The sequence below is a fragment of the Haliotis rubra genome, unplaced genomic scaffold (genome assembly GCF_003918875.1).
Source record: "Haliotis rubra isolate DU_JTF1 unplaced genomic scaffold, ASM391887v1 Scf528, whole genome shotgun sequence".
Classification (NCBI taxonomy): Eukaryota; Metazoa; Mollusca; class Gastropoda; order Lepetellida; family Haliotidae; genus Haliotis; species Haliotis rubra.
Window position 1 is genome coordinate 127514 of NW_025767222.1, and position 11700 is coordinate 139213.

At 44.4% G+C, this 11700-nt stretch overlaps 1 protein-coding gene across 1 annotated transcript; it reads left to right on the forward strand.

The window, feature by feature from the left end:
* Positions 1-5801: 5801 nt before the first annotated feature.
* On the forward strand, positions 5802-9195 carry LOC124252871 (flocculation protein FLO11-like). Its single transcript, XM_046686543.1, has 6 exons — positions 5802-5883; positions 6174-6606; positions 6703-6997; positions 7325-8064; positions 8204-8548; positions 8865-9195. Exons 1-6 carry the CDS (start codon positions 5802-5804, stop codon positions 9193-9195), a joined length of 2226 nt encoding a protein of 741 aa, XP_046542499.1.
* The last annotated feature ends 2505 nt before the right edge of the window (positions 9196-11700 follow it).

The window sequence follows — 11700 nt, forward strand, 5'->3', positions numbered from 1 at the left end:
ACGATCACAGTTATCTGCGGCGATACAGACATCTGGGCCACCCGAGCTCCCGCCATAATAGAGAATGAGTAACTTGTGTTGTACGCTGCTTTGCACGAGGGTTCCAGAAACAGTCTAGTGACGCCATCTTTGGCGTGCTGGAAGCGTGGGCAACGTTGTTCAATTTAATTTCAATTTAACAATACCTAAATTTGTATATTGTTTGCAACCTCAGTGTCAGTTGGAAACCTAAGGTAGATGGTTACTATGGCCAAGCTATGGTGCGGAACATCCCCTATTGTCTCAAGTATTGTATCAATCAGGTATTTTCCAGAAAAACTCAGTCAGCCGTACTCGTCACGGTGGTCCCCAATCACATTAGACATCCTTACACTGGGACTGAGAATATGTATTTCAACTCATTTGTTTATTTGCTAAAGTACTCTCCTACCAACATCTAGAGACAGCATCTAACACTATCAAACACTCAGCCGTTTGAGCAATCTTCGTTAGTCTTTTTTCCAAACAGATTGTCCTGTGTATATGATGGAGTAATACATATTTGATAGTGTTCAAGGCCAAATGAGTTGTGAAATAGGTATAGTTTCCTTTTAAATTTGCTTAACAAAGTAGAGTGCCAATCAATTTGATACAAAGAATATTATGAATTATTTATTGTTATTATGCATGGATTCTATTGTTAAATATGCCCTTTACCGCGTTTAGCAAAGATAATTTAGGTAGATACTAAACAGCACTTCTTTATGCAATAAAACATGGCTGCCAGGCAAATGCATCTAACTGAGAGGGGTTGTCAAGTGTTCCAGTACTTGATGACACTGTCATACATTTTACCATTTTCTGCAGTTTATGGAATTAGTGCATGTGATGCAATAAAGTTAAAAGCAACGTACAACGACTGGAGAGAGTATAAAACGGGGACTCAAAGGCATCGTCAGAGTTACAGCTTCAGTCTTTTAATTCATACACATACACACGCATATTTGTAGGTATCTATATCGACAATCGAAATTAAATTTCCCTGACACATATCTGGTTACATTTATACCATGAATAGTAAATTTATTCATCAACATGTTTTTATAAAGTCAATAAATGAAACCTTCCCTTTAACTATGACGTCATTTAGTGGGTGTTTATAACGCACCACCGTTGTTCAGTACCGGTGATGGGGAACTCATCACAGAATGTCTCTGGCCAATGAGTGTCCTGTGAGTGGACATCTATTTACCAACAGTGCCACATCAAACTCTGCCACCAAAGTATCACCAGCACAGACCGATATGAATGGCATAAGCACATACCATCAGTACCAATCACTTCAAATGGTATAAGCACATGTTACCAGTACCAACCACTTCAAATGGTATAAGCACATATTACCAGTACCAATCATCTCCAATGGTATAAGCACATACCATCAGTACCAACCACTTCAAATGGTTTAAGCACATATTACCAGTACCAATCATCTCCAATGGTATAAGCACATACCATCAGTACCAACGGCTTCAAATGGTTTCAAATGGTATAAGCACATATTACCAGTACCAATCATCTCCAATGGTATAAGCACATACCATCAGTACCAACGGCTTCAAATGGTTTAAGCACATATTACCAGTACCAATCATCTCCAATGGTATAAGCACATACCATCAGTACCAACGGCTTCAAATCGTTGAAGGAGTCAGTCGTTTAACGCATCATGTTTCGCTGTGCAGTATTACGTCCCCTGGGTATGCTAGAAACCTTGGATCGTGGGTTCGAATCCCTCCTTTCAGTTCTGTCAGCAACCGTGTTCGTGGCTTTCACAAAAGTGATAACCTCCCTTGGCTGTATCACTGCGTGCTCTCCTACCACATCAAGTTCATACGCCGCTATATGTCTGGAAGTTTTCTGTTCAAACGGCAATAAACCCAACTCACTCACTCTCTCTCACTACACACACACACACACACACACACACACACACACACACTCAACCAATCAATCAATCAATCAATCCCACACTCACTCACTCACTAACCCACCCACATCCACCCACTCACCCACACCCACACACTCACTCACTCACTCACCAACTCACCCACTCACACACACCCACACTCACTCACTCAACCACACACTCAACCACCCACCCACTCACTCACTTAGATTGTATGACCACATATCGACTCTGGAGATGAGATTATGACCGGTAATCGACATGTTTTTTTCCCCGATAAAAATGTACATAAATGTTTACATCCATCTCTATTTGACCTGTATCTGAATGACCTCGTGACCTGGCACTGGCGCAATCCTCTGACGTCCGTGTGAAATAACACACAGATATAGAGTTGACGATATCCGGTGCCTCATTATTCAACGCACGCATCAGTGTGCGTCATTTCTAATTAACGACAGCCGTAGGCGACACGATGTCGCGAACCATCTGACAGTCCGACCATCCAACTATTAAACACAGAGTAAGAAGATTAGGCCCTCAGATTGGAACTATTGATCTTGTGTTCTTTTGTGGCATTAAGTTTGAGAAATTATAAAATATTTAAACCTATATACATACCAATGTAGGTAAATGAAAGTACAGGACTGGCTGAGTTGGATTTAACTCCTCTTCGAAAAGTTGTCAGACATAAAATGGCGTGTCTGTGTAAAGGGGGAGGAAAACCCGAAGTGATGAAGGTTTTGAACGTTTATCATTTTAGTGAAATCCACGAGAACGATAATGGTTCACTAAAAACCTAAAAACAAACTCGGGAAAATCGGGTTCGAACCCGCAAGAAACTATCCTATAGTGAGTTTAGGAACATCGGGTTTAGTTTTCGAACCCGCAAAGAAACTATCGTATAGTGAGTTTAGTTTTTTACGCCGCATCTCAGCAATATCACAGCTGTATGGCGGTCTATCGTATAGTGAGTTTAGTTTTACGCCGCACTCAGCTATGGCGATCTATCAGTGAGTTGTATGGCGCTCTGTCGGTCTATCGTATAGTGAGTTTAGTTTTACACCGCACTCAGCAATATCACAGCTCTAGTGGCGGTCTATCGTATGGTGAGTTTAGTTTTACGCCGCACTCAGCAATATTACAGCTGTATGGCGGTCTATCGTATAGTGAGTTTAGTTTTACGCCGCACTCAGCAATATCAAAGCTGTATGGCGGTCTATCGTATAGACAGAGATAAAATACGTGTAACGACGAACTATACAATTACCCCTAATCAGGTTAAACCACACGAAAAACATAATAACTCGACTACAACATTTCACCGCCTCCATGGTACACATATAGGGCAAGGAGCATCGGAGATCGGGGTTCGATCCCCGGTAGCGTTATGCCAAAAGACGTTAACATACGCTCGGTATCAAGGGGGTAAAACAAAGACTGATCGGTTGTAGTCGGTATACGGTCTAAGTGGCATTCATGTTGAAATGCGGCAAAGTATTTCAGCTGGCCAGCGCGATTAAACCGGCGTTTGTACGGACTAGAACTAGACTAACAACTAGTCTCTGAAATGAACATATTTTACTGAAAAAAGTTCATAGTAAAAAAAAAATAATATAATGAAAAGGAGCCCTGAGAGTTTCTTCATTTTCAGAAGCTGAGGAAATGTAGACTTGCCACATATTCTAGACTTGCGTGGGCTTTCTTGGATATATTTGCTTCAGGGTCTGTATGACAGACGAGGATTAGAACAAGCACACGTACACGCACACGCAACAGTCTCACACACACACACACACACATAGTCACAAACGCACACACACGTGCATCGATATATAATAGCCATGCTCGCAGGCTGTACTGAATGCTGAGCCCATGGATGTAGCCTACAGTAGTTCTATCCTTGAGGCAAGTCTAGATAACAGGACAGTACAGGACACCAGTCTGTTATTTATCATTTCTTAGAAATTATGATTTTAATGATTAATTTTTACCTAAGAGACTTGTGCAAGTCTACGAAATATAACTGCAATACTCTTTAACGCGACATTTTACCCCATTTAAACCCACCCCATTGAAATGAGGGTCAACTGCGAATCAAATCGGAAAATAGTGATTGAACTCCTATGGGATAGCAGTACATTCATCGATAGCAACTGTATCAGCCATTGACAGATTTATTTCACATTGATATATATTATTTAACAATACCAGTCTGTGTTCAGGCAAATGTCGAACGCTGAGGTTTCCGTTCACAAGCACCAGCATTCTCACACAAAGCTTGATGCATGTTCCAGAACTCGACCCGCTGATTGCATTGACAAGCTCCAGCTAATTACGTCACACAACAAAGCGTGTTTATATGGAATGGCGTCGTTATGCTCGTATAGCAACACGCCGAGAGGTGATTTCCGTGTATGTATTCATGCAAAACAATGCTATCTGACATTATTCAGCGTCATGGTGATATCGAATAGCTAACCTCAGGACATTACGAGGAAATATAGATGAAGCGATTACATTATCACCCAAACGGGTCGACATTTAGGCCTTTTTAAAATATGTCGGTGATTTATATATTGCATAACACGATAAGGGCGATGGAAGGTTGCGATAAACTGCTCAGGAATCGGTTGTGTGATTTGTGCGACTGTTCTTCTAGAGTCTATGGAATGTTCTAAAGAAATATCTTCCCTTGTTCGATACTGCTCTATGATTTATTTAGGATGTTCCCGGTTCGTGATCTATAGTGTTCTATTCCCTTGGTCTGTATTGCTCTATGTAGGTTCTGGGTTATTTTTCTGTAGTTTTGCACGCCAATATTCTGTGAATACCCGCAATGTTTTATGCTACGGGTGTGTAGCGTTATTTGGTCAAATCGAGTGTCATGGATTTAAAATAGCTGACGTGACTGGATACAACGTTTTTTGTCGGGTTATGGAAGAAATAAAAAATGATCAGCTTACAAGTATTTACTAGTTTGACATAAAGGGACCATACTCGTTCTAGACTCGAACCCATGATAAGCGGATCCTGCACCAATAAGTGGCAATTAATCCACTGTGCCCCAGGGTTATACATTATTAAAAGTAGCACATTTTGTGTCTTGGTAGAGCCCGCGAATCGACCACAACATAATGGCTCAAGGCAATGAAACACTCAATAGCAGTATTTCAATGGTTGTATTGTACACGTGGTTTTGTTGACAACGCTTGTTTTAGTGATTTGCTGCATTTGGATGCAATAGCATACCTAATGAAGCTTATAGTTCTGCGGAATGTGGACTAGATAAGCTAGGTTCACAATATCATGAAATCAGCATTGAGAAATTGTGTGCGAGATAAGGTATTTCAAATGCAACAGATTAGTCTAGGAAGTAAGCTAGTGTTCTTGGCTGCGGGCGAGAAAATAAGCCTTCAGTGATTTATGACCTATCCTTGACCATGGCGACACATATCGGCGTTAAAAGAGCACTTGGTGAACTGTGTCCTTGTTGAAACCCAAGGTACGCTAAACACGGTGACACAAAATATGTATCCTGAAATAAACTGGAAACTTTAGAGGGCCAATTTAAATATCAAAACATGATAACAGCTACTTAATTATTCATATCATTTGCATAAATAGGCTTTGAGTATGATGTGAGACGCGATGCTTTGAGGAGATTAGCCATGAGCCAGGGATAAGCATTAGACTATAGAGCCCCGAACGTGAATGTTTAACTTACTTTTAAAATCTGATTTATACTGTTCCAGCGTCTATTCTACACGTGGCAGCTATAATAATAATAATATATCATGCATGTGTTGCATGTCAGCTTGGCATCTGAAACCATTTGGTAATTCTCGGCATAATGTCAGAGGGTTCTGCAGTGAAGGTTGTCTTTGTGATATATTGCTACAATGAACACAATGCCATCTACGTCATTGCGGGATGTAGGGTTGATGTTCTAAGCGTCATTGCGGTCTTTCTGATAGACCAAAATGTTTGATCGAGTTAGCACAGGGGTGTTGACCCCATCATTACAGATCTCTATAATCCGGGCTGATCTTAAGGACAACCAAAGTGGTGATGACCTAATCAATGGACAAGCGTTCTAAAAAGTCAAATCCTTCATTCAAACCCCATTGCTCAACCAAGTAAAATCCCTAAACCCAGCCTCACCCCTCAACCAAGACAGCCTTTCAACCACTCATTTATCAATCAACTTAACCCTTCACCACAGCCCACCCCTCAACCAAGTCAACCCTTCATCACAGCCCACCCCTCAACCTAGTCAACCATTCATCACAGCCCACTCCTCAACCTAGTCAACCCTCATCATCACAGCCCACCCCTCAACCTCACCAGTCAACCCTTCATCACTCAACCGAGCCCACAGGAGTCAACCCTTCCTCAACAACCGAGTCAACCCTTCTCAACCAAGTCAACCCTTCATCACAGCCCACCCTCCTCAACCTAGTCAAGCCATTCATCACACAGCCCACCCTCAAGTCAACCCTTCATCACAGCCCACCAACCTCCACACCTCAGTCCACCCCTCAACCTAGTCAACCATTTCACTCCTCTAGTCAGCCCACTCTCCCACCCCTCAACCATTCATCACAGCCCACCCCTCAACCTAGTCAACCATTCATCACAGCCCACCCCTCAACCTAGTCAACCATTCATCACAGCCCATTTCCCCTCAACCATTCAGTCAGCCCTTCAACCATCACAGCCCACCCCTCAACCTAGTCAACCCTTCATCACAGCCAACCTAGTAAACCCTTCATCACAGCCAATTCACCAACCGAGTCAGCCCTTCATCACAGCCCATTCCTCAACCGAGTCAACACTTCATCACAGCCACTCCTCAACCGAGTCAACCCTTCCACACAGCCCACCCCTCAACCGAGTCAACCCTTCATCACAGCCACTCCTCAACCGAGTCAACCCTTCATCACAGCCCACTCCTCAACCAAGTCAACCCTTCATCAACCGAGTCCCTTCATCACAGCCCACTCCTCAACCAAGTCAACCCTTCATCACAGCCCATTCACCAACCTAGTCAACCCTTCATCACAGCCCACTCCTCAACCTAGTCAACCCTTCATCACAGCCCATTCACCAACCTAGTCAACCCTTCATCACAGCCCACTCCTCAACCTAGTCAACCCTTCATCACAGCCCACTCCTCAACCTAGTCAACCATTCATCACAGCCCACCCCTCAACCTGGTCAGCCATTCATCACAGCCCTCCTCAACCTAGTCAACCCTTCATCACAGCCCTCAGCCTCAACCTAGTCCCATTCATGCCTGCCCAACCGAGTCCCTTCATCACAGCCCATTCAACCGAGTCAGCCCTTCATCACAGCAGCCCACTCCTCATTTAGCCAACCGAGTCTCATGGCCACACTCCTCACTCCTCAACCGAGTCAACCCTTCATCACAACTTCTTCAACCTAGTCAACCATTCATCACAGCCCACTCCTCAACCTAGTCAACCATTCATCACAGCCCACTCCTCAACCGGAGTCAGCCATTCATCACAGCTCCACTCAACCCATCACAGCCCTCAAGTCCACCTTCATCACAGCCCACTCCTCAGCCGAGGTCAAGCCCTTCATCACAGCCCACTCCTCAACCAAGTCCACCCTTCATCACAACTCCTCAACCGAGTCAACCCCATCACAGCCCACCCCCTCAACCTAGTCAACCCTTCATCAAAGCCCAAGCCCACTCCTAGTCAACCCATTCATCACAGCCCACTCCTCAGCCTAGTCAGCCCTTCATCACAGCCCACCCCTCAACCAAGTCAACCCTTCATCACAGCCCCACTCCTCAACCAGCCATCACAGCCAACTCCTCAACCGAGTCAGCCCTTCATCAGCCCACCCCTCCTCAACCGAGTCAACCCTTCATCACAGCCCATCAGCCCCAGTCTAGTCAGCCCTTCATCACAGCCCATTCAGCCTAGTCAGCCAACCGAGTCAACCCTTCATCACAGCCCATTCCTCAGCCTACAGAGTCATCACCCTTCATCACAGCCCACTCCTCACCCCCAAGTCAACCCTTCATCACAGCCCACCCTCAACCTGAGTCAACCATTCATCACAGCCCACTCCTCAACCTAGTCAGCCATTCATCACAGCCCACCCCTCAACCTAGTCAACCTTCATTCATCAGCCAGTCAACCCTTCATCACTCCATTCAAGCCCGAGTCAACCCTTCATCACAGCCCATTCCTCAACCGAGTCTACCCTTCATCACAGCCCACTCCTCAACCCTTCACCACAGCCCACCCTCAACCGAGTCAACCCTTCATCACAGCCACTCTTCAACCAAGTCAACCATTCATCACAGCCCACTCCTCAACCTAGTCAACCATTCATCACAGCCCACTCCTCAACCGAGTCAACCCTTCATCAAAAACCCACTCCTCAACCGAGTCAACCATTCATCACAGCCCATGCACCAACCGAGTCAACCCTCATCACAGCCTACTCCTCAATCAAGTCAACCATTCATCACAGCCCATTCACCAACCTAGTCCACACTTCATCACAGCCCACTCCTCAACCGAGTCAACCCTTCATCACAGCCCACTCCTTAACCGAGTCAACCCTTCATCAAAAACCAACTCCTCAACCGAGTTAACCCTTCATCACAGCCCACCCCTCAACCTAGTCAACCCTTCATCAAAAACCCACTCCTCAACCGAGTTAACCCTTCATCAAAAACCCACTCCTCAACCGAGTTAACCCCTTCGTTAACCCTTCATCAAAACCACCCAAAACCCACTCCTCAACCGAGTTAACCCTTCATCAAAAACCAACTCCTCAACCGAGTCAACCCTTCATCACAGCCCACCCCTCAACCAAGTCAACCCTTCATCACAGCCCACTCCTCAACCTAGTTAACACTTCATCACAGCCAACTCCTCAACCGAGTCAACCCTTCATCAAAAACCCACTCCTCAACCGAGTCAACCATTCATCACAGCCCAGCCACTCTTCAAGCCTCCTCAACCAAGTCAACCCTTCATCACAGCCCACTCCTCAACCAAGTCAACCCTTCATCACAGCCACTTAACCGAGTCCTCAACCTAGTCAACCCTTCATCACAGCCCACACCTCAACCAAGGTCAGCCCTTCATCACAGGTCAACCCTTCCCAGCCCCTCCTCCTCAGCCAAGTCAACCATTCATCACAGTCAGCCCCCTCAACCAAGTCAACTCTTCATCACAGCCTACTCCTCAACCTAGTCAACCATTCATCACAGTCAACCATTCATCCCACTCCTCAACCGAGTCAACCCTTCATCACAGCCCACTCCTCAACCTAGTCAACCCTTCATCACAGCCCACTCCTCAACCTAGTCAACCATTCATCACAGCCCACTCCTCAACCTAGTCAACCCTTCATCACAGCCCACCCCTCAACCAAGTCAACCATTCATCACAGCCCACCCCTCAACCAAGTCAACCCTTCATCACAGCCTACTCCTCAACCTAGTCAACCATTCATCACAGCCCACTCCTCAACCTAGTCAACCATTCATCACAGCCCTACTCCTCAACCGAGTCAACCCTTCATCACAGCCTACTCCTCAACCGAGTCAACCCTTCATCACAGCCCACTCCTCAACCAAGTCAACCTTTCATCACAGCCCATTCACCAACCTATTCAACCATTCATCACAGCCCACTCCTCAACCAAGTCAACCCTTCATCACAGCCCACCCCTCAACCAAGTCAACCCTTCAACTAAACCCAGTACCTCAACCACGTCAACCCTTCATCCCAGGCCCATTTATCAACCATACCAACTCTGCAACACAGGTCAATTCATCAACCAAACCAACTCTGCAACACAGGCCAATTCATCAACCACGTCAAATCCTACTACCTATAAAGCATTTTTCTCCATAATACATCATTCTTCAGCTGCAATTCAAGGTTGATATCCGAGATCTTGGAATGTTGAAAGTGGATTCTTCTCTTGTGAGATAAAACCATTTTGGTGTGTCCTCTGTATCGGATGGCCTATATCCTCTTGTGCGAAAAACTGAATTATTCCGCGGCTGATCAGCTGATGCCGGTGTTCATGCATTACACAACTGTCTGTCAAGAAAGTCGACCCGCGGTGACGTATTTGTCACATTAATATTTCATATAAAGAAAGTGAATCATGTTGTGTTTTAGATGCTCGTACCAAGCAGCACATAAACAATAAATGTTGAAAACAGAAGAAAATATTGTAGATGTCTCAATGACATATTAGTAGAGTGAATCCAAATATATGTTCAGATATTCGAAATGTAATGAATATCTATGCTTTTAAAAACAACTATAAAAAAAATCTTTGGGACTTTTTATTTAAAATATGTATGAATTCAGACTTGATCTCGTCACAATATGGTTCGATGCCGATGTGACGTAAAACCCAACTCAATTCAACTCGACCCGTGAAGGTCCGGGTTAGAATATTGATCTTCAAAAACCCATACTTGTCGTAAGAGGCGACTAACGGGATCGGGTGGTCAGGCTCGTCGACTTGGTTGACACATGTCATCGGTTCCCATTTGCGCAGGTCGATGCTCATGCTGTTGATCACTGGATTGTCTGGTCCAAACTCGATTATTTACAGACCGCCGCCATATAGTTGGAATATTGCTGAGTGCGGCGTAAAACTAAACTCACCCACTCACTCAATTCAACTCAACTCATATATTGGAGTATGGTTTGTTGTCTTGTTTAATAAAGCTAAGTTCACTAACACTCCAGCTATTGGACCGAACTCTATAAATAATTCAGCCTGGACCGCACTATTCAGTGGTTGATATTGTGAGCGACAATCCACGTCATCGCTGTACACCACCACACCATCTCCCGTGTCGCTAATGGCAAAAGAACGCACACACAAATAATAACAAAATGTTTATGCAATATCATTTGAAATGTCATATTGCACATTCAGTAAAACACGTTCCTTGATACATTAAATGCCAAATCTGAGACATCTCAGTATCTCCCAGCACCATCATCTGTTCTGCCCACGTCAAATGAACTGCAACCTGTGTAGACAGTCGTGGCACACTCACACCACGAATTTCCCACTTCACATGCAGTTGATATTTTCCTAAATTATTGAAAACAAATTCGTGATGCTTTTCTTCAAATACTGTCATTAGTATTACACGCCACAACTAATCGAAAGCCCTGCATTACAAAAACATATATTACCATGTCATTTAGTCGTGTATAATAATCCGTTATATATAAGATAAGATATATTATCCGTTTTTAGCTCAAGTGAGTTTGGTCGTGACGAATTGTCCTTCGTCTATCGTTAATCTCTGCCTAAATGTTCCAACGCATGATGTTGTCAAATATTAAAATTATTTATGTGTGTTCTTCATCATATTGTACAAAAGGCCGATATTGTATTTCTAACGGGAAGGGGGCGGTGGGGTAGCCTAATGGTTAAAGCGTTGACTCGTCACGCCGAAGACCCGGGTTCGAGTCCCCACATGGGCACAATGTGTGAAGCCCATTTCTGGTGTCCCCCGCCGTGATATTGCTGGAATATTGCTAAAAGCGGCGTAAAACCAAACTCAGTCAGTCAGTCAGTCTAACGGTAGGAATGGTGTTTCAAAAGATGTTAAAGATCTCCTCCGGTGAGATAGTATGTTATAAAGGGTTTTGCGGTTTGTCCCAGTGCTAAGCATTCTAAGTTATTTTTCACGAAGATGTGACTGCGGTGTCAGA